This window comes from Echiichthys vipera (genome assembly GCF_963691815.1).
Source record: "Echiichthys vipera genome assembly, chromosome: 6".
Classification (NCBI taxonomy): domain Eukaryota; kingdom Metazoa; phylum Chordata; class Actinopteri; order Perciformes; family Trachinidae; genus Echiichthys; species Echiichthys vipera.
In genome coordinates, this window is record NC_139831.1 from 9,529,539 (window position 1) to 9,553,648 (window position 24,110).

The following is a 24,110-nucleotide window of genomic DNA, read 5'->3' on the forward strand; positions in this document are numbered from 1 at the left end:
GCAAATCCCCTAAGATGGGAGTCACCTGACTGGGATATTATCATTAATAAAACCGCTGGAGAAAAACAACTCCCTGGATATAAAAAGTTGCCTTTTTATCTAGACGGTTATAGTGAATTTTCATCTCAAAACGCATCTTTCTACGATCTGCGGGCCCACTTTGTTTCCAAAGACAGACTAGCCATACTGGACTGATTATAGAGACAACTGTCTGGGAGTCATGCAACACCGCACCACACGGTCCCAGAGGATAATTAGTCTGGTCAATTGAGGAGCAGAACAGCAGTGAAAACGATTTGGAAGCACACGATGGAAAGTGTAATAATTTCTGTTTGGTTATTTTGGGTTTAAAATTACAATTCTGAGGGCGAATCCGTCAAAGTAGAAAGAAGAAGCGAAAGGAAGATGAGAAGTTAATTTGTATTTATGTGATTACTGTTGTGTAAATGGCTTTCCTCTCTGGACTTCTCTGATGTCAAGGGTTTGAGATTATTCTCAGTTCGACCGAGTTCAGAGCCTGTCCAACATTAGAGGAGATAAACCCCAGCTGGTGTTCAAATTTAGGGATAAGCGGACGTCCTGTCTGTCATAATTTTCCCCCCAAAATACAGCAACTTAATAATTCACTGTTATCTGCACGACGAAAATGTGTTGTTCAGAAAGTGTTTAAGATAATTGTTAACTGCTGCCTTTCAGCGCACCAGCGGTTCTTTATGGTCTCATAATGATTACTAGGAACTCTATTCATGCAAGTATGAAATTACAGAAAATGTGTATATGTGTGTGGCTGCTCTGAGGCAATACGACAGAATGAGAACCACAAACTGGCAGAAAATTACTGCCCTATCTTCCACCGGGCTTTGGCGGGCCCAGAACATTTCTCAGCTGAATTCGCAGTGCTGCTGATAATGTCACGATTAAAGGCAGATAAGTTAATCCACCGAGCCTCTGATTCTTGACATTTCTCGATACGAAGCACAGGCCGCCTGAGGGGAGAATCACATTTGTTTAAGGCTTCAGACGAACACACAGCTCAGACTCTCTCATATCTTCAAACATATACAGACTTTGAAAACGTCCTAATGAAGATGTCACACTCTCTTCTCTCACTGCTGATCTCTCCGGAGAAGCTAATTAGAAACCACGACCTGATCTCACATTAACATTTTGCATTCGAGCTGCTGACTGTGACTCTTATCTTGATGGAGGTTTGATTTGTTTTCCATTTTAATAAAGGTGCGTTGTATCTGATGGGAGCCCTGGAAATGGAAGCGGACGCGGAAACGCGGAGTTCACTTTTGCACAACAATAACAACAACACGAGTGGCCTGCCATTGTGTATTCAATCATCAAAACCACAATACAAACAAACATCCGCGCACTTCATTAGCATTTCCGAAATCAGGCGCTTTATATAGAAGCGGATGATAAACAGGAAACACATTAATTGTGAATACAGTAAATAATACAGAAAATCTTTTCTGCGATCAAGCGACGGATTTATCCGCAGCTGAGTTGCCACCTGTTGACAGTTCCTGCAGTACAGTCTGACTAATATTAAAAAAGAAAACCGAGAGGAAATGCAAAGATACATTTTCCATCATCTGTGGAATGTCTGCCTGTTATTAAAACACTCAGGAATCAGGAAAAGTCGTCATCAGTGACCGAATGCAGACATTCACCGCATTCCTTTTATCAAACACTTCCTGTAAACAGCCAAGTGTTTCCTGTGTTGACGCACATGTGGCTGCATTGCTGCCCTCTCTGACTGTCATGTTGCCAGGGCTCGCTCCACATCCCTGGATGTAAAAAAAACGGCAATCCTCTACAAGCTTACACTCACGTCATGGCACAAAGTCCACTGATACACTCTGAGGAAACACCATCTGTTACATTTTCATTGCAGGCTTTGCTTCAAGCTAAGACAATTAAAGCTAATAGAGTGCAAATGTTTGAGCCCGTACTGCCAACTTTACAATGTCTCACACATCTTATCCTTATATATACACAGGACATTTTAATGACTGCTAAATCCAGTCATAAATTATCACGTTTAGCAGCTGGATTCAGCACATTCTGGATATGTTTCAGTTATGATGCCCACAATAACTGTTCATTTGAAATAACTCTGCAGGCAGTTATCCCGCTTCACTTTGAAATTATCCCTGAATGTTGTATTAAATTGAATTCTGAATTACTCGTAACTACTCCTAACTACTAAGTGGGCTGGAAATGGCTCTATAATCCCCTCTATCTCTCATTATGTACAATCACAAAGAATTGGTCATGCTTTGTGTAACTGATCAGTGAGCACCTTTGAGAAACTGCTGTGAACAAATTCTTTTAAAGGCACTTGGACGAATTATCTCTCAGCTAAAAAAAGGACAGGCTTGGATAAGCATCTTTAGCCCCCGGGGGGCTTGGCCACCCCTGAGGTGAGAGGATTGCTTCACATGAAGTGAAGGCTTCAAGTGCTGCATGTAAAAATGGAAGGTGCTCTTGTTGTTGGATCTCAAGTGGGTGGCACAGACATGTTGCCCCCTGGGACCCGGGGCCTTAGGGAGACAATGGGCGGGCTGTGTGAAGCCGGAGCTGCAGAGTCGAGGGTCACAGGGCCCCTCTTCTCAGGTCCACACCACTAAAGTGACTGTTTAGTGACAACACATAGAAAAGGGAAGACTATGGTGGGGGATGGTGGGGTTGTGTCTGGAGGTTGTGACCAAAAGCGGTCCATCCATCATGTGTCACTTCAGCCTTTTGGGGACTCAGATCTATTAGCCCAAAGTGATTAAAGCTATACCAACAATCATAAAAACATTAATTTAATTGATAGGTTAGGGTATTTCAAGTATTTTACCATTATGGTGGTGCTTTTCTGAGGGTTGTTGGACCAGGTCAGAAGAGTCATTGCACAAGAGCGAGGTCTAAAATGTAACCGGGTGGAGTTCAGTGTTTCTTTTACATATTCTGTTTAGTTCAAAACATAGAAAATTTATGGTCAGTCCCCAACGATTCTCTTCTCAAGAGGGGATGTAGAAACTTGACGCATTGATGTCGCTCTGTGGCCAAACGCGATAAGAAAACTTGTTGTACTTCTAGTGCCTGCTTACAGTTCTCACAATTCACAGCAATAAATGCAACCTTTCCTGTTGATCATATGATAAACAAATTTAAAGAAAAAGAATTGATTTATTGCATAACGATGCAGGGTGGTGGCTTTATTGCAGCTTTTGTTTGCAGAAAGAATATAATCAGTGTAACAAAATAAAACAAATGACTTCAGGGGCAGCGGAACAAATAGTGCGAGCGATGTGATCAGGCAGAGTCTGATAAGTTTTTTCCTGCGGTTACTCCCAGTGTCACGGACACTAACTTCAAACAGTGCGAATGATTCAAGCCATACCTTCAGCGCCACTGAGGGTAAAGAATAGTGTGAGGAAGAAAGGTCCGTACAGCTGGCGTGGATACAAAAGCAGGAAAGCATGAACCTCATCTCACACCTTCCCTTCTTTCATCTACTTCCACTAATAAGCTGGTATTTTGATTCCTGGATTCCTGGCAACCTGCCCCGTTTGCAATTCAAAGAGTTTTCAACAAGAGCATCTGTTTGGGTATTATCATAAACCTGCATGCACCCCCACCCATCAACTCCAAACTCCCCCCTTTTCCTCCCTCCCTTTGCTACCGCTTTCCTTCTCCTTTCCTCAGCCGTGTGCACTTGCATGTTTGTGGAAAAGGGGTGGAGTGGGTGGGCGATGGTGGGGTTAGGGGGGTTTTTCCTTGACCCACAGAGTCAATGATACATAAGCCACATGACCAACTAGACTCAAACACACACACGGAGGGACACACACGCGGACAGACAGACCTGCAAGCTGACTTCCAGCACATTCACAGCTCCACTGAACTTGGCTCATGCTGCCGTTTTTCTGACAGAAGAAAAGAAGAAACACACACACACACACACACACACCTCCGTGGGAGAGCTCAGATAAAGACGTGCCTTCAGTCTTGGAGTGGCGCTGTCACACACTTATATACAAATACGCATTTAGACAAATACACAGGCACAGTCAGGGAGCCACCACACACAGATTCCCACAAATTGACACACTCACTTCTCACTCACACACACGCACACACACACACACACACACAGGGGAGCAAACAGCAAACAGTCTCTCTCTCTTTCTTGCTCGCTCAGCTGCTCACTCTCTCTCTCTCTCTCTCTCTCTCTCTCTCTCTCTCTCTCTCTCCCCCTCTACCTCCCATCCACACACACACACACACACACACACACACACACTTACACTCACACTCACACACACACGCACACACATACATACACACACACACACACACACACACACACACACACACCACTACAGTATATCAGCGAGTGACTAGCGGAGAGCCAGAGGGGAGTGCAGAAATGAATGTGAAGATCCTGACGCTGGTGATTGTGCTCTTGGTGTCTCTGCTGTGTTCTGCCAGTGCTGGTGAGTACAGGAGCGGCCAGCCTCGTCGCCGGTCGTTTCCCTCTGCTTTCTATTTATCTCTGTTTGCCTTGTGCTTGTGCAGGCATCTGTAGTTGATCAGTTACCCAGCATGGTTAGCCTTGTGTGGGCTCTAAAAGGCAGGAATATCAGCACCTGGCTGTATACAGTACTGCACTGCAGTGGTTATACTGTCTGCTATTGTACTGCCATGGCTTTTTATGGTAAACTTGGATGTGGTTTCTAGCTTAGATTGATCATTTTCCTCCCTGCCTCACCTTGAAGCAAGCTTGTAAGACTTGGAGATGAAATATTAAGACGTTTATGTTGATGGACATTCATGTGTGGAGCTATGCCTGAGTGGTAGATAATGCTGGATGTGAGGGTGAATGTTGTGGCTGTTATGAAATGTAAGATATGCATGGCACATGTTCTGTAAGGTGGAGTGAATCAGATTCATTTATGGCTTGATGTTTATACCATCTGACCCAGGGGCTATATGATTATTACATGACTGTGATTGTGCAGCAGGGCAACACAGCACCTATATATGCGTGCGCGCCTCCTGTGGTGATGATAATGAGGACTGTAATTGTTGTACGCATCGATGAGGGAAACACAGATCCCAGATGTATGGATCGTCTCCTGAGGGGCTCAGTCTTGATGCCTTGTCACAGTAAATTTCCGTAAAGTGCTGCTGCGTCTCTGGAGCCATTGTTGGACTAGATATCAATTCCAGTGTGGATTTAAAATGTCTAATATTTGGAACAAAAACATTGACTTGGGACAATTACACAGGGGCAGGGCATATTCTCTCTGATGGCTCAAGGGAGTAAATGGCTTCAGAGAAATGTGGCTGAGGGGGGGTTTAGTTTGAAGACCGATGGGCAGTCTGCAGATGTGATGCAGGTAACATTGTGGTGTGAAAAAACAACAGTTAGGCCTGTGTAAATGTCTGGACCATACTTGGGGATTATCACCTACCCACCAACTACAGTGTCTTAGAAGACACACAGACACACTGTTTATTTTTACATGTGGAAGATGCTGTATAGGTTCAACAGACTATAAGATGTAGCATAGACTGTAGTGATTATAAGATGCTATAAGATATAGGCACAGGAATACATACTGTACTGTCTATGCTGTAAAGGCTACAGTATATGTAGCTAGGTGCCGTATAGACTATGGTTGTAAGATGCTGTGTAGACTTTATGCCTGCTGGATGCTGTCCACTCTGTGTATCGATACATGGCCACAGCACTCACCGTTCCCATGCTTTCCAGCACATTTGTTACAGCGACATGCTATTTTTGTCTGAGGCTCTCAGCACATGAGTAAATGGGAAGCAATTATCTAGCATCATGGTCAGTGTCGTTTTTCACGCCCTGCGTGTGGCTAAGCATGTTCCACGCCTGAGAGCCCACCGTGCTACACCAGCGACGGGGAAAACAAGGCTGCTGTGCCTCAGGCTTTCATGGGAGCTTATCCTTCTCAACGTTGTTCAAGTCATGCCGCTTATGTGCCTCTCTGTTCCCTGGCTGCTACTGTAGTATCAGAGCTCCATTGACATAGAGGAAGAGAGAGAAAGGGAGTGAAACAGAGGAGGGGATGCAAGTGTGTTGCGGCGCTGATGGGTGTGGGGAGGGATGCTAGCTGGAGTGTGTCTGCGTAGCACAAGCCTCTGCTACAGTATGCGCTGTCGCGGGAAGGTGTCGGAAGAGGCTCTGCATGTAGGCAGTGGGTGTGAAGCCTTTCATCTTGAGACAAATGCTTTTTCAGTTCAGTGGGCTTTCTCTCTCTCAGGCATCTGTGTGTGGACATGTGTGTCTGAGAAAGAAAAGAGAAGATGCAAAGAGACAGAGCCAGCATGTGTGTGTGCACTTGCAGGAAGCAATGAATACAGAACTGAATCTGACTTCTATAGGGTGAGGAAGTGTGCATGATTGTATTTGTGGATGTATTTGCACATGAGAAAGAAGTCCTAGTGCAACAGGCAATTCAACTCAACAACCAAATGCTACTTACAATATTCATTCAGTACACTAAATGAGCTGCTGTGGCCTTCTTTATGTAATATTAGCATCCTTTAGCAGCACACTTCAATTACCCTTCCTTGAAAAGCACTCTGGCTCAAGAGTGGGCTCCAGCTTTAGACATGTATCCATAATTCATCCAAAGGCCGATCCCTCTTCCTCCCTGTGTAACTCTGGTTTAGAAACAATCTCAAAACATTCTTGCGTCTACCACGGCCTCTTAAAAGATATCAAAGCGTAATTCTTCTCCGCCATGGAAACACCCTGCCAATCTGCACCTTGGGATGCACAGGATAAAAACAATAGCAGCTGGTTCAGACACAGAGAGAGAGAGAGAGAGAGAGAGAAAGAGAGAGAGAGAGAGAGAGAGAGAGAGAGAGAGAGAGAGAGAGAGAGAGAGAGAGAGAGAGAGAGAGAGAGAGGGTGTTATTGTGAGGCCTGGGTTGAACAGGTGAGCCAGTTGTGAGCAGGGCACGAGGCCCAGATCAGAGCCATTATCTGGCAGAGAAATCTTCTGCTTGGGAAGGGGGCCGATTTTATGAGAGCTGTCAGCAGTGCTATTATTCCATATTAAACTTTGATGTACTGTTGGGGCTGGCTGCTCTGTGGCACCATCATGCATGCATACTGTACTGTAGCCCGCCTCGCTCACATGTTAAACCAAGTGTTACGGGTCAGAGTAAAGCCAAAAAGTGGAGGACTACAGTACATGCAGCCACTCATTAAGGCACCAAGAGTAATAAAACGCAGCCTAGTTAGGTGTGATTATTTTGTTAACAACATATATAGATCTAAACTGACCGTAACCAGGAAGCTTTAAATCATGATCCTAATGTAAAGAAGGTGTTTGTGCCTGTGGACGTGATTATGGTGGTCATGGAGAGAACAAAAGCAGCTAAACTTTTCCAGATGTCAAGGCATAACATAAAAACAGTGGGCAAACATTTGTGTCAAAGGGGGAGCAGTGGAAAGGTTATTACAGGATTATGGAGAATCACAGAGCCTTTTTTTGTTGTTGTTGAGGCACAGGAGCTTCTGAGCACCAGCTGGGTTTATGTCTCTCTCTCTCTCTCTCTCTCACACACACACACACACACACACACACACACACACACACACTAACACAGGGTCAGATGAAATCCATTTCATGAGGAACCTGGATTTCCTCTTCATGCAGCATTACGAGGAAATAGAGCCAGCAGCCTGCAGCATCAGTGTAGTTTAACTGCTGCAGACAACACACACACATACACACACACACACACACACACACACACACACACACACTAAACACTCCACGAGTTGTGTTTGGGATGTGAGTAAAGAGGGACTCGTTATCCTCTTGTTGCTTTGTCTCTTGTTTAGACTTTTCAAATAGTAGCATTAAAACGATGTTGTGATTATCCACACAGCACATATCCATGCTGTCGAGGTTTACGGGTGGGCGTTTTGAGTATTTAATGTGTGATGATATAAATTTGTCATCTTGCTTTACTATGCATACTGTGGTAGCTAACCCTTTCATATTTCTGGATATATGACGACAGCAATGTCAACAAACTACTATACATCTAAATTATATCCGATATTAACATGAATACATTACAATCAATTTCGACAATTTAAAAGGAGCCATACACAGTTTATGTGTATCTGGTGTCAATTGTTAACAAACCACCCGCAAAAGTAGCAAAAAGGCTGTTTAAATGGTGCGATTACAAGGTAGGCAGTGAGGGTCGCCATCTTGGAATAATGTTTGAATGCTCCCAAGTCGGAATAACAGGCGCTATTCCAGGTCTTCCCATTCTGCTGGCATTGGATCATTGTGTTCAGTGTTGCAAACCAATAAGCATGACATTTTGTGACATTTTATTTAAGTTGTTGGATCAGCCAAAATCAGACATTCATGTGCAGTTATTTTTATCTATAAACACTTTTTCAATCAAAATATTTCTTTATGATATAAAATTCTATAGACAGCGATAGAAGATTTTCCTCACAGCGCCCACCCAAAAGGTTCTTAATATACAACTCATTTGTGCGTTAGGGCTCGGCAATATGATGATATACATCATCCAAACTGCATAAAATGTCAATCAGTTCTATATCATTGTTATCGCAATATCAAAAAAGTAGCTGCAAAATAGCGTTAGGACAATATTTCCGTAATTTGGAAGGTGTTCTGATCCTTGCATGTGATGTCAATTTTGCGCTAAAGTTCTAATAAAATGAGAAAATACTCAGTACTTTTCGTCTGTCAGGTATTTAATTCATTTTGTTTTTATTTAATTAAGTATATATAAATTAGGCTTGACAATGTGGTTATTTGATACAGACTTTTACCGAATGCAAACCTGCTAAATTGTGATATATTGAGGTGATTTTTTTTAAGTCTCTCTGTGATAAACCACTTCACATCTGTATAATATCACCCAACATGAGCTTGGTGAATGGCACTCGCAATTGCTCTGGAGTGGGTGGGAGTTGAGGAAGAGATTTAGTGAAAAATCATAACTCATTTGGTAGGGATATAAGGCTAACCTTTGGGCTAACACTCCCCAGAGAGCTCCGCTGCTGAAGACTTTGGCATATGTGACTGCTGGGCTGCTGTAATGTAATTCAGAACCCTTTGAATGAATAAATCTACTCACTTAGATCTTCCCTTGAGAGCAAATTCAGTGAAGGAGAAAAAAAGCAAAAGGGGGAGTAAAAGACAGGCCAAGGGACAGAAAAATAAAAGGGCGGTCAGGAAGAGAGGCTATCTGGGGGCTGAGTGGTTGTGTAAGCTTTCCATGGAGGAGGAAGTCACAACTACATCTGAAAACTCACAGCTGGTGATCCAGTCTTTACTAATTCAGATGTACAATAATGACAGTTCTTGGCTGTAAAGATAAAGTGTGATTCTTTATATGCAAGTACGTAGCAGTCCAGACCCCCCTTTGAGTTTTGAGGAACCTGGAGGTTTGGTCGAGGGGTGGTGGGGGCGAGGGGTCCTGTGTTAACCAGACCTCATGTGATCACCAGACCTTATCCTCAGGCCCTGGGCACTCCTTACAACTTAATTAGAGCCAGATATTTTCAAAAAATGCTCTGTTTTTCCACCAGTGACCAATATTAAAGTGATTTATGACTCTCTTTTTGAACATTAAGTGTTACATTTATAGCGGTAGTCCTGGCAGATCAGATTCCTGATCAAGATCTGAGTGGACATTTTTATTAACGGGCTGCCAGACCACAGAATAAATATTGCGGTCTTTAGGAATGCAGGTGCTTTAATTACTTTCATGCTCAATTTGTAGGAACCCAGAATGGAAAAATATTACTTCTGTGTATTGCTTTAGAGATGTAATTTGTGGTAGAAAATCATCTGTGCAGCAGCTAAAACGTTATGTAGGACCGTAGAAGTGAATCAAATAAATATGGTTTGGAGTATTGTCGCCATTTACGTCAAACCTCCATAGGCACCATCATGGATCAGAGAGATTTCATATAATGTATGGCTAAAAGCGCTGCACAGCTGGCTGTTGTTAGGCAGTTTTAAGTCAGACGAGGGATTTCATTGCTGTGAAGATGGCAGTGTGGATTGGGGCTATAGATGGTGTAGAGGGACTTAGTGGATTTTGGGTTCATTTAGTGATGCCCCCACTGGGATCTGCCTAAAATCCAAGCCTTAGGCAACAGGATGTGCACATCACTTTATTCTCAGAGAATTATGGGATGTTGTGGTGCACCTCATGTGGTTTCAAACTGTCATGCACCTTATGTTCTCGCATGTAATTGAAATGCTTGAAAATGTAAGATCTCCTCCATCTTCCACAGAACTGGGGCCCTTCTGTGACAACACAGAAATCATTCATTTATGAAATCATGCATTATTCATCACAATCGCTCTGTCTTTGATCGCAAATGTTACTTTCCCTGGGAGCCTATTTCGCACATACAGGTCCACGCTTAAATCTTGGCCAATCAAATGCTCTGCCACCGACTGAATAGCGAGGATCTCCTCACAGACTGTATCCTGGATCAGGACAGGGCCCCTCGCTGTGTCCCCTCTGTCTCATACACTGTTAAGAAGAGGCTGTCCTGCTCTCAGGGCCCCTTGAACATGAACAGATGTTTGTGAAAACAGAAGAGAAAAACAATATATGGAATTCATAACCATGCATCCACATCAGCAGTTCATCCCCTCGGCTATGAATGAACACTACACTTTAGCTCACCTGTAGCTGTCATCAATTTTATTTCTTCACTAAATACGTCTGACAGAATTGCTTACTATGTTTCATTGCACAACCTCCAGCAAAAGGTGCTTCTTTCTGACATACCATATGCTCAGTTTATTAATCATACAAATCTGTTTTAGCAGAGATTGTTCATCAAAAGTAATCTAAATGTGCTTCAGGTTAAGGCAAAACAAGCGTACCATACAAAGGGCAGGAATTAATGGCAATTTAAAAAAAATCTCACTAATAAAAATGCATCTTATCCAAATTAAATATGTATCTCTATTATTAAAGACATTTTTTAGTAATCTCTGAGCATTTAATCTTTACCTTACTTAGCTACAGACTATAGGGAGGGCCATAATTCAACCATTAGGTCGAGGTTTTGCATTGATTTGGTCATTTTGTGTTAGTTTTGCTGTCAAAATGAATAACTACAATTAAAAGGTCATTACAAACTGATAACATTAGTTACTGAGCTTTTGTTTGACGTGTTTGAAGAGTTTTGTCTGATGCATTACATGACAATGATACAAAGCCTAATTCATCAAACATGAGTTTTGTTATAATACATGTTATTTAGCATATACAGTATTTGCCATATCGTAATATATGTAAATGTTTTACTTATATATAGTAATATCTTCTGTTGAGTTACTATCCAGTTAAGCTTGAAGTCTCAGAGCCATTGTTTTGTGTTTTTTAGTTTGGTTGAGAGGTAACAAAGTCTGATGCAATGTTGCTGCTATTTTCCTTTAATAGTACTGTGTATATACTATGGGGAGAACAATGGCCCCCTCAGGCATTAAAAGCTGCAGTAAACCCCGCACAGTGACGTTTCCCTCCCTCTTTCTGTCTCTCTCTTTCTCCCACATTAAAAATGGGAGAAGGCACGCAGGTTCACAGCATGGGGGGAGTGATGACACAGGAGAGGGAGGGGGTTGTGTTTCACATCTTATTAGCGTGCCCATGGAAACGGATGGTTGGAAGATCCTATTGCCCTTGACATGCAATCTCTAGAGATCAGGGCAACGGTTGGTACCTTTACCTGCTCACTGTACCTGCCATGCGCAAAGATTTAGCCCTCTGAACGGAAAAAGCCACACCAGCATCTCTCCTGCCCTCAGTGTTGACACTCCTCTAGGAAAGTTGTGAAAAGAAATCTCCCCTCTGAGTTATTTCATGTTTGCTTCTCTGACTGCTCATGTTCAGTAGGCTCCAACCTGCAGTAACCTTGTAGCCACAAATTCACCCCTTCAATTGGAGTGGGATTGTGAATAAACCAACAGGCAGTCAAGTGGTGAGGGGAGTCAGTGGCTTTATTAGCTGGCTCAATGCTGCTGCAGGCCCTTTGAACTCACAGCGCTCTGATCATAGCAGAGTACGCAGTCTCACACCTCATCATTTCATACGCTCTCTAATTCAGGAGCATATATAGCACCACACTTCACAGGCGGCTGGCTGACTCAAAGGGACATCTGCAGAAAGTCAGTAACTAGGGGGTTGTAGAGTTTGTTTTTAATTTGCTCTGAACCTTAAGTGAGAGTGGGGGGTTGTTTTCAGAGCAGGGTGGACAAGGGGTTAAGTTTAAAAGCTGCGGTAATGGGAACAACTTTTCATGCACTTTGGTTTCCTCACTGGAGTTTGTGTAGACAAAGCCAGGCTTCAACTCAGCCACAAGCCTAGCATTATCACAGCACAACAATGCTGCATATCAAACAGTTCCCGACAGAAATAAAAGAAAGTGGGACCAAAACAAACCACCCCCCCCTGAGAGGAACGCTCAGAGGCCGAGTGTGGTGGCCCACAGTCAGAGGGCTGATCAGGGATTCAGACTGTGTGCAGTGAAATCTGTAAATTGAGAACCTGGTCGATTTCAGCTGACAATGTCATTCTTTTTGTTCCAAACTGAGCGCCTTTCATGGTGGCTGCCATGGTAACGTGGTCTGAAAGTCGGCAAGCAATTGGTACCAGTTTCTGCCAAGGCCCAGACTTACTGGTAGGCATGCGATAAGCAGCATTTCCGACACTAAATGTTTGATTGTGAAAGCTGAACAACAAGGGACTGCATCCTTAGTTAGGCACCATTCCATATGTGCAGGATGAATGTGTGTGGATGTTATCAGACAGCGAGCAAATCCCCAGTACGATGCTGAAGCAGTGCTGGGGCGTATTCTAGGTTAAATGAAACCTTCATTTATCTTGTGCTTGTATCTGGCACAATTAACACATCTCATCCATGGCTAAATAATCCTGATCCCCTAATGTGCTTATGCAGTGGGAAGCATCTCTGCCTATGGCATGTCTCTGTCTGGCTGTGTGGGTTAGTATGCCTGTGGTAATGGCATGCTATAGAGGCATTCATCAGCTAAAAGCTACTTTTGGTGAATGAAGGAGGGAGGCCCAGGATGTAGACAGCAGGCCTGCTCCTCCAACGTCATGGTAATAACCATGGCTACACACACCAGGGTATTTATCCTTCCTCTCTCACACTAACACAAATATTGCACATTACCCATAAGGATCACACACACACACACACACACACACACACACACACACACACACACACACACACACACACACACACACACACACACACACACACACACACACACACACACACACACACACACACACACACACACACACACACACACACACACACACACACACACACACACACACACACATACACACACACACACACACACACACACACACATACACACACACATTGAGCTTCAAGACACAAATGATGCTGTTGTTTTTAAATTACTGTGGAAGTCCTTAAGGAAGGGAATTAAAAGCACATATTTACCCACACTGTTTAAAAAAATCAGGGCATTTTCTAAATTTTTAGGGCACTATAAGTAGTAGTAAGTAGTAATAAGTGCATAAAGTTGCTTTTAATATAGACCTACACAGACACATATACAGGCTATATCTTGGAGGCAACTTGTGAAAGACTTTTGTAATATTTCTTTATTTTGCCCTTAGCGCCCATTATTTTCTGATGTCCGTATAGCATGATAACATTTGCTTATTAGCACTGAAAACAAAGTAGAATTACGGATGATAGTAATAGCATTAGCTTAGCAGGTATTTCTAGGTATTTGTCATAAAGCAAAGTATTGGACAGATTAAACTTTTGATCCAATTTTGATGCTAAATCAAATGCAAAGGAATTACCAAAATTATTACAATTCATCCCGACGATGGATGTCATGGTAATCAATCCAATAGTTTATTCACAACAAAAGTCAACCGTGGTGGTGATACTAGAGGAATAGTCAGGGCATCACCACTCAGTAGAATTCATCCTCTGGGGAACATGAATCTGTGAGCAGAATGACATGTCAATCCATACAAAAGTTTAGTCTGGATCAAAGTGATGAACTGACCTGCCATCAGTGGGAAAAAAACTCAGCTGTGAAAGAAACTTATGATCTATCTTTGATCATTTATGAGGTTATTGATGCCAAAATATGAAGAAAAATCACACTTGACTCCTGTCATTTCCTCCCAGCTGTTTGTTTACACATCCAGATACATCTGTACAAACTGCAGTGAGCAAAATTTATGGTGCAATGGTGTCAGATAAGTGATGCAGGGACAGTAAAGAAACAACGGAGAGATTAAATGTTTTCGAGACGCTAAGCCAACCGAGAACACGGATCAATGAGATTGCACACAATTGATTCATAATCAGTGTGACTGAGAGTGATGAGCAAGACGAGTAAACAAACAGATATGATTCAAGAGGACGGCAAAATCAATTTGCGGTGACACAGAGAAAATTAAAGACTGCGAGGGTTACATTTTGGTGGCCATGCTTGACTGTGCATGTTTACATTTGATGCAACAGTTTCTAAACCACGAACACAGCACTCTGCTTACTTGCTGTTACAGTTAGACTCACAGGCTGCTATAGTTTAATCTCTTATGTCACAGTGGCAGAAAAAAACATTTAAGCTGTGGCTGCATTTACAAGTGCAGACATTTGTTGTGTGGTTGTTTTGGCTGTCGATGAACGCAAATCAGCTTTACAACTATTAATAAGCAGCTCAGGCCCATTTGCCATGCTGTCTGTGTTCCTGCATTGACACACAGCGCTGTGATATACAGTTCGCTTCAGCCAGCCATGAGGGTGGTTGATGAACTTGGCATTAAACCAGAGGACGGCCATTTCTCTTCTCTGACTGGATGGACAAGTGCTGGAAGATGTAAATCTCTCCAGGCTCCATTTATGGGTTCTTTCGAGCATCAACAGGAATAAAATGTCAGTATTCCACTTTCCGCTGGGCCATAATAAGACGGGAAGCCCACCATTTAAAAAAACACAACATAACAGATATCACCTACAAAGATGGTGGTGAAACTAGGGCAGGGAATCAGGGAGCATCCGACCAGCTATTCCTCATTAGTCTGGAGACTGGCCAGTTTGTGACACTGTGAACTAATATCTTCTCTGCTCGACCACTTCTACCTCTCCTCTTCCAACCTCTCCTTTTTAAAGGAGGCTGCAGCAGTAGTAGCAATAACTCGGCATTCCTGAAATTCCCTCTTTATTAAACTTTAATTAGGGAATTACCAAGTGGGAGAGGAAGTGTTGAGGTTTGATGGAAAGAGGGCAAACCCAGGGCTCCAAGGTCATCAGGAGTAGAGATAAGGAGCTTATTATTGTAAGACACATGTTATCCTGCCATTTTACCGTTTTACCAGCTGAACACAAACATGTGAATCTCTCATGGGAAAAGATCAAATGGGATACTATAAAGACTGGATCCAATTTCAGAGCAATAAAATAGCTTTGTTTATAAAGATGAGATATGCATTAACCAGCGATAAACCTGCTATGGAAACAATCAAAAGGTCTAGATGCAACAGATGCTGTCACATTCAATCTATACGAGTTCCTGTACAGATGGGTAGAGATGCAAAGCTAGCTGTTCCTGTATGTCATATCTGTCACACAGGGATGCTTTCCCTACAGGCTGCAAGAGTTAATCTATACTGCCAGTGTTATCATCGGGGCCCAGCTTATTTTTAGCAGCTTTCATTACACTTTTCTATCCTGTAGCCAGATTGGACGGGTTGAGATTTGTCAGGAGAATCATGAGATGTTCTCCCTTCGAACCACAGTGCTGAGCAGTAGGCTAGCTGACAGCTTGCTATGGCAGGAGACATCTAAATTGTCTCATTATGGACCTGGGTTATGACAGCCTGAGCCACCCTGCAAGAGGAACAGGCGATGAGTTGTGTGAGCCGAGCTACAATTACTTTACCATGTTGCATTGCAGTCAGGTGTGTATGTGTGTGTGTGTGTGTGTGTGTACGTGTGTGCATAAGGACTGAGTGCGACTCCGTGCATGTGTTTGCAGCACCAGCCATCGCTCCAACATCCTCTTCAGCTGGAGTTGTTGAACCCTGTAGTTACTGCAGGTATCAGTGTGAGACATTTAAGGTGTCAGTATGCTTTAACTTAAGGGCTTGTTGAATGGTCAAACAGGGACTGAAACCTCCACCGCTCCAGGGCTTGCATCTGACAGGTTATGTAACATTCCTGGAGCCGACAATTTCTTCATGCAGCAATCAGTCAAATGTGGAGGTGAGAAAGTAGGCAGGATTTTAACTTCGCTTCTTTTTCTTTCATTTTTCACCTAGTTACCTTTTCACGTGTACAACCGACCATTCAACACCATGAATGTCTTACAATGAGTGTGCGCATCCCTGTTTGAACAATATCAGGCTTTTCATTACGCTTTCAACTGTGGTCATTTGAAACACTTAAAACAACTTCGGCCTAAAGGCCCAGACACACCAAACCGACATCAAAGAACTAGTCGTAACAAATGCCGACTGTCTCAAAGGCCTGTGGCCTGTGTCTCGGACAAAAAGTTGCACCGAACCAAACACACAACAAAGCCTACAGCCAACGGTCAACTTGCGCAAATGTTCTGTGCCTGTGTGAGAGGAAACAGTCTGTATACAGTAGCTAGCAAATTATAACACAAACCATTACAAACCGTTTCTGCTTAAGAGCTTAATGGTTAAAAAAAATAATCTTAACTGATATAACAAGTTTGTTTTTGTCCTCACGTTTCTCTTCTTGTACACTGATTCACGTAAGCTGAACTGTCCCTCACAGACGGGCTCTGCCACCACTTCAACATGCTAAAGCGGCTGACGAGGGTCGACTTGTGCCAACGGTGCGAGACACACCACGCAAACTAAGGCGTTAGGCGCTCGCTGATGGTCGGACATTGAACGACAGCAGACAGACATCCTCTTTAGTTGTATGAAACAGCCTACAAACTAGCATGTTTAAGCATACTCACACCTCAGTAGCAAAGACCGTAGTTTTGTGTTTCTTTGTGTTTTGGCGTCTAAATGATGCCGGTGTTTCAGGGGTGGGAAGAAGCAGGGCCTCACTAATAATAGTCAAACACAGAGTGTATTCACATTCAACCCCCTAGATTTGAAAGAAATGAGCTGAAAGCCTTCAGATTGTGTCAACATCCCTCATTCACAGTGTATCTGGAACAATAACAAACGGATAATGCACAGATTAGTGCTCCTAGGGGCAAAGATGGGCTTTAGATGGGGAAATATGCATCAGAGACTTTCCCTGCTGCAAATGAATTAGCCCACTGTTCACCCACAAATATAGTGTGTAATGTGCTTGCAGAAGAAGATTAGTGTGGATGTGGAACTTGAGACGTCTGGCATTTCAGGGATATACATCGAAAACATTCAGCAAGCTGTCCAGCTCGGTCGAGCACTTCACTGTTACTTAAACGTGAAGGCTGGAAACACTTCTATTTTCTTCTTTTTCTATGGAGAGTTGTTCTTTTAAAAGGTCTTCAAAATGCCACAACTGAAGGTCAATAATTAAGAAAGGCTGCAGAGAGACGTTGCCTTCCTTTTAATAGTGTTTTGAATGCTGCTCTTGAAGCTGCCCTCCATTCAAACGAGTTGATCTTGGCTATTAGAGAAGCCTGAGTGTTTTGAGCGCAGTAGAAAGGTTTTATAAGCTTTTTAATGCTGTGCCTTGCTCATATAACAGCCTGCAGAATCACTATTCTGCCACAACTAAATACACTAACTGATGAACACAATGAGGATACCAGGGATCATCATGGTTTATGTAAGCAGCTCAACTGCGGTCCTCCGTATAGTTGCTTCTTTAACGAACTTCTGCAGTCGACCGGCTGACTTATCTTAAGCTGTGTCTCCACCCGAGCCCTCGTAAACCGGAGGAAGGTCATTCTCTTGGGAATTCTAAATATGGTGCCAGCGTCTCTGAGGAGAGGAGACAGGAATGTCATGACCCCATGTGAGTGATGTCAATCACCTTTTGACAGGATATACCCAATGGGGATTTGTAGTTTTTGTTGAGATAGGGGTTAGTTTGGGTCTCAAGAAGTCTTAGAAATACAGAAGGAATCAAAAGATGTAATATTAATTTTGAAAAATGGGAACACCTCAGGATCCCCCAGTTAGAGCTGGTTAATGTGGCCCGGGAAAGGGAAGTTTGGGGTCCCCTGCTAGAGCTGCAGCCCCCAGAACCCGACCCCAGATAAGCGGTTGAAGATGAGATGAGATGAGATGAGATGAGATGAGATGAGATGAGAAAGGAGCACCACTAAAGGGGTTCACCGCTGATTTTACCCATGAAGTTAAGTTACACCATCCTGTGAAATTAGTTGAATATCTTGTGGCTCTGGAGGGCGCTTTGGTTAACTGTACTTCTTCTTGAGTGTCGGATAAAAGAGGTGTGGTGTTTGGAAGAAGTGGTTATTTAGGGGAGGTGTTGTTGAGTTGCATTGTAAAAAATGTAGGATCCAGTGTTTGTGGCGTTTGACTCATACGATGGGCTAAAAGTCAGGATATCTTTTGTGGATCTGTCTCTTGTGATTCCTCCGAACTTTACAGAAGAAAACTGCTAAATTACTTGTTGACCTCTTTAATCACATCCACACAGCTCCATTACCTTCAATTCTTTATGAGATAAATTATGTTCATTTAATAATTCAATACATAAATAATGCATCACTATATAAGCAATAAGTACAATGACATGCCACGGAGATATTTAACCACTTTAACATGTCCAAATAAAAAATCATGCTCTGCTTTTACTCAAATGTTATTGGACTAAATAACTGGCTTTAGTGTGAAAGATCACCCACGTTAAATATCAGATTACAAGTAATAAAGATATTACTGCAAAAAATTCTTTAAAAAAATTCTCCAAGAGGATTTCAGTTTGCAATAAGTTGAAAGGTCATAGAGACACTTAAGATGGACCAAACCATTTGGAAAAGAGGGGCTTAAGGGGGATCAGGCTACACTTATTGAGAGATGACTGAGAACATCTGGGATCGCTCTCAAACACACATGTACTCACACACACCTACATTCACACACATTCTCACACAGACACGGCGCTATTAAACTCATCTCTAATCTTGGATCACACACTGCGACAGGATGCACATCCACAAGGTCTGCCGTGAGCAGTGTTTGTAATCTTGAGGGGAGAGTGACAGAGACATGAGACACAAGGGTTTGAGTTTCTCGCCTATCTGCTGTGCTTCGGTTCCACCGCGCTGACTTGATGAACTACAATGCTGGGTGGGCTTAAAGCGGCCCACACACACACTAACACTTATCTATACATGTCTCTTGTTTCCTCATCCATTACCACTGTGATCCCTCTTTGGATTTTGCGACACTTTTTCCGTAGGCACTGATGGACTTAGCTGATAATCAAAATGTGATACTCTGGGCGAGAAGAGGTTGTGAAATACCATTAACTGGAGAGTTCATCTAATTGGTCTCTCCTCTATATGTGTGTCCTCTAGGTCCCATGGCCTCCACGGAGCATGGCAGAGAGCTAGAAGAGGCGGCTACGGTGAGAAAAATGGTCCAGCAAAACCCTGCGAGGGGCGGTCAAACCCACAGACCAGCCGGCTGGAAGAGGAGACGCCCCCGGCCACGTCTTTCCCATAAGGGGCCCATGCCGTTCTAAAGCAAGGTGAGTTTATAGCAGTCAGGGGTGAAAAGACGCTCGTTAGGTTTCGTTTAGTTTGGGAAAGTGATAAAACAGTCAGTAAAAGTGGATTCTTGTGAAAAAAGTCTATCTTTGCTGCATCAGATCAACTTTCTGTCCAACTTTCTGTCGAGTCAGAGCTACTTGTTCCTCGAGAGAATATGAGCCAAAGCCCTTGCCAATGTATTAAATCATATCTGCTGACTAGTGAGGAAACACAATTTCATAGAGGAATATGATGTTGAGTCCTAAAATACTTTGTTGGCAGATTCAGTTTGGATGTTTTCAGTGACGAATGGGGAGCTCAAACTCTTACACGAACTCTGGAAAGTCTGCAGCCAGCCAAACACAAGGATGTTATTGTTGGCAATAGAAATAAGTGCACGTCTTACCGCATTATTGGACTTTAGCCTACCAGCTTGCATACCTTCGTAGTACAACACTGGTTGTTATTAAGGCTACGTCATTTATTTCCTCATACGGGAGACAGTTATACTTAGAAACTTAACCTCTGAGTCAATTCAGCCAGCATAAATCTTTTCTCTCCAGCTGATTAAGTCAATTAAAACTTGTGTTTCTAAAGATAATACCTTGAGGAGTTGGGTTTCCTAGCGGCACCACTTTTTACGTGAAGGAATGTTTAACTTGCTATCAAGTAAAACAAGCGTTTGTGTGAAAACTCCTTTCATCCAAAATCAGAGATAATATTTTACTTATCACCTTTTTCACAGTTAGGTTTTCCTTTCTGAACCAAAACAAACTCTCTATGTTTCTATAAAAACAGATTAAACTTCACTGAGAAATAAAAACATACTCAAACTAATTATAGAAGATGATTAAATTTACAGTACATACAGATTAAATCTTCACTTGCTAATGTTAGCACGTCTCTGTGAATGAAAGGCAACAGCAGTGCAATTATGTCCCTGCATTAAGGAGCGCAAGATCCATTCACATGTCTCTCCCAGACACTGTGAGAGACAGGGGAACTCGACAAGACACAATATCCCTGCAGGAGGTGCCAACCATACAACACTGACCTGCAGAGGGTCGCCATAAATTAAAGCCATAGTGAGAGGAGCCTGCGACCAGAGAGTGTCAAGGCATGGTTAATCAGTTTTAAGGAAAAGGGATCAAAGCTATAGAAGTTTGGAAGCTCTTTTCTCTAAAGCAGCCGCAGAGGTTTTACAATCTATAGCGAATTTTTGATCATTATTGTTTTTTGTACTTTTCAAAAGGTTAGACTTCTTTTGAACTCACTCCTGCTTTCAATGCGGGACTCTAGAGGCTCAGCACAAAGGTGAAAACAATGAGTAAGGACAGAGCCAGGGGCAGTCTGCACTTGAAGGATAACATGGGTCCTCCAACTTTCCTCGGTCTGCCAATAAAATGTGAGAATCCTCTCTGCGAGTCGAGTGGTCAGAGCTCTCAGTGTTCAGTGCCAGAATGCTGTCCACAAAGTGCAGAGAGCTCCAGGAAGTTGTTGAATCTCTGCAAAAGTGAACGGCTCAGTGAGTCACAATGCTGTCTCTGCAAACACCTCTTAAACCACAACACGCTGAAGATTTTCTTTCTTTTGTGCGTCCACTTCCCACTCTAGTATCCGCTCATTCTAGCGAAGTTCATAGTTCACCTCATTCAAGGGTTTCTTCGCATACCATGCCAATTTACCCCAACCTGACCCCACTGGGAAATCAGGCTGTCCGTTAGCAGTGATAATGCTACCAGCCTTCAATGAGTAAATGATCCAAGCAAGGAGTTAAACTTCTTCACAGTTCAGTTTGTTCTTTATGTCACAGTATGATGTATTCTGACTGAAGGAATCAATTCTTATCTGGCATCAATCCATCCAACAGACTTCTAACAGCTTTAAGGCTTAGTTCTTCCTCATGTGTCCTGCTTTCTTCTTCAGTTTAAGCTGATGATGGGAAAAACACCTCTGGAAGCAGCTGGAGATGCATTTTGTTTGATCAAAGCTAGAGTTCAATGGAGGCATGCAGCTGAGCGCTGGTGAGACTCGTAGGCAGACAGACTGTATGTGGATATGTCATTAATGGCCTAATTTAATTACTGTTAGAGAACAAGAACAGTGATTGACTTGACAGTGTCCGTCCACCAACTCTACGCTATTGAACATCTCCCCATTACAATTGAAAGCAGCTCATCTTTTATTCCCTGAGACACATGAGGCCAAGTTTGACTTTACATCATGACACATCCCAGATGTGAGCTACTGAGTAGAAATATGACGACTCGGGTCATCCTCTTTGAGCACCTGAGTAGACTCAGATCCAAAACGTGCCATTAAGACTCTTGAATCTAAGCCATGCCAGTGACGGTCTGAGAGACGACAGGATATTACAGATTTAAAAACTGCAGCCAATATATGGAAACCCCTCGAGACCTTGTGTGTGAGTAAGCTCAGTGAATGAGTCTTTTATCAAAACAATGTAGAGCCAGTCTGCAACTCTTCCCATACACTCAGTCTGTGATGCAGTGTGACTTCAAGGGGCTGCTGCACATACTGAGATCATACCGCGGACCCAAAAGCACAAAGGAGGACAACAAACAACAACTCAATGGAGATTATACGGCTATATCAGTTCTCAGGGCATTACATGACCACAGAAATATGCCATTTTGAAACAAGAGCAGACTCTTATCAATGAATGAGCCTTGTTGTCATACAACAAAGCTTACTGCTCTACTCATCTGAAATCTTGGAAAAATATCACAGAACAGGAGAAGATAAAAGGGGGAGGGAAGATAAGAGATTTCCTCATTGTTAAGGCGTGATCCAATGCCCCAACCGCTGTATAATGTTGTGTTTGTGTTTTTCTATGGCGAGATATACGATTGTTTTTCTTACTTCCTGCCACACTTTTCTATCAAAGACTGTGAAATCAGGTTGGAACATGTTCGGGATAACCTTTTCTTCACTGTGTTCTAGTTGGTGCAAGATAACACATGACACAATGAAAGCCCTGGTAGAAACCTCCCTGAGGGGGCATCCTTATTGGAGAGGAAATTTAAATGTCTGCAGGATTCATGAAATGATTTTTAGGAAAAGAAAACATATACTGATGCCACTTTTTCTGTTTATTTCCTGTTTTGCAGGCACTGCTTTGAGCGCCCTCCCCCAGGTTCTGATTTCTATGCTCTTCCTTTGCCTTGGGGGGCCTTGCATCGAAGGGCCTACGCTTGCCCAGCCTGAAGAGTGATGTCCATAGCACCTGCTGGTTCTTCAAGCAACTCTGTCCACAAAAAAAAACAGGACAAGCCGCTCACCCTCAGCTCTAGGAGGAATTGGGGGCAGGGAAGGGGGGTGGGGGGTATGGAGCTCGAGCTATCAGACTCTGTTTCTCTGTCTCTCTCTTTCTCTTTCTCTCACTCCCTCACTATTTATCTCTGTCTTCTCCCAAGTGTTTTTTTTTTTTTTCCAATTTTCCTATAATTTGCTAAATAGAGCCCAATCATAGAAATCTCCCTGAGTGTCTCACACACTTTGCATGACATGTGGTGGAGAGGGAGCCCGGTCAAAACAATCTGAGTCTTAAAGCATCTGTCACTGCTCCACAGTGTGGTATTCCCATCTCTCAGACCCAAGGTTACTGCAGCCGCTGATTTCATTGCTGTGTAGCTACTTAGAGGCTTTACTAGCGGGAGAGGTCGCTAATTATGTGGAGGGGCAGTGTCAGTTCTAATAGTTGACAGTTGCCAATATTAAGTTCACTTATGATACTCTGGATGTCTGCTGCGAAAAGGAATTCAAAGTGTTTAAAATGGAAGTAAAACATTCAAACGACATTAAATCCATCGCTTAATTATCATTATAAATGGTGCTTTGTACCTCCTAATGACAGTACGTCCACATGCAAAGTACAGTTGGACTGAAAAGAAAGCACATATTGTCAAAACAATCTATTTAAGTGGCAGAATAATTCCGTCATTTAAGAGATTCTTTAATCCAAAGCTATTTTGGTGTTTCTGAACTCACTAACACCTTGGGGGGGTTTACTGACGCACTCAAGGTTACTGTAACATGTCCCACCTTGGATGAGTCCTTTGACCCCCCAATCCCAATCCCAATCCTGTCCCCAATCCCCAGCCTTCTCACCACACTGCTGCCCTGCGCAGCTGCTCTACACGACTGTTAACTGGCAGGGGCAGTCTGCTCCACCGACAGGCTGCCTGGCCTTTTAATGAAGTGCCAAATAATAACCTTCTCCACAATGCTGCCAGGAACGAAGGAATGAAAGGTTAGGGAGAAACACATTACCTCTTGTTTGAAGTCTTG

At 43.0% G+C, this 24,110-nt stretch overlaps 1 protein-coding gene across 1 annotated transcript; it reads left to right on the plus strand.

Moving 5' to 3' along the window:
• Positions 1-3,963: 3,963 nt before the first annotated feature.
• apln (apelin) lies at positions 3,964-23,091 on the plus strand. The gene is made up of 3 exons (XM_083915620.1): positions 3,964-4,499; positions 19,626-19,798; positions 22,931-23,091. Exons 1-2 carry the CDS (start codon positions 4,433-4,435, stop codon positions 19,790-19,792), a joined length of 234 nt encoding a protein of 77 aa, XP_083771746.1. The 5' UTR covers positions 3,964-4,432; the 3' UTR covers positions 19,793-19,798; positions 22,931-23,091.
• Positions 23,092-24,110: the final 1,019 nt, after the last annotated feature.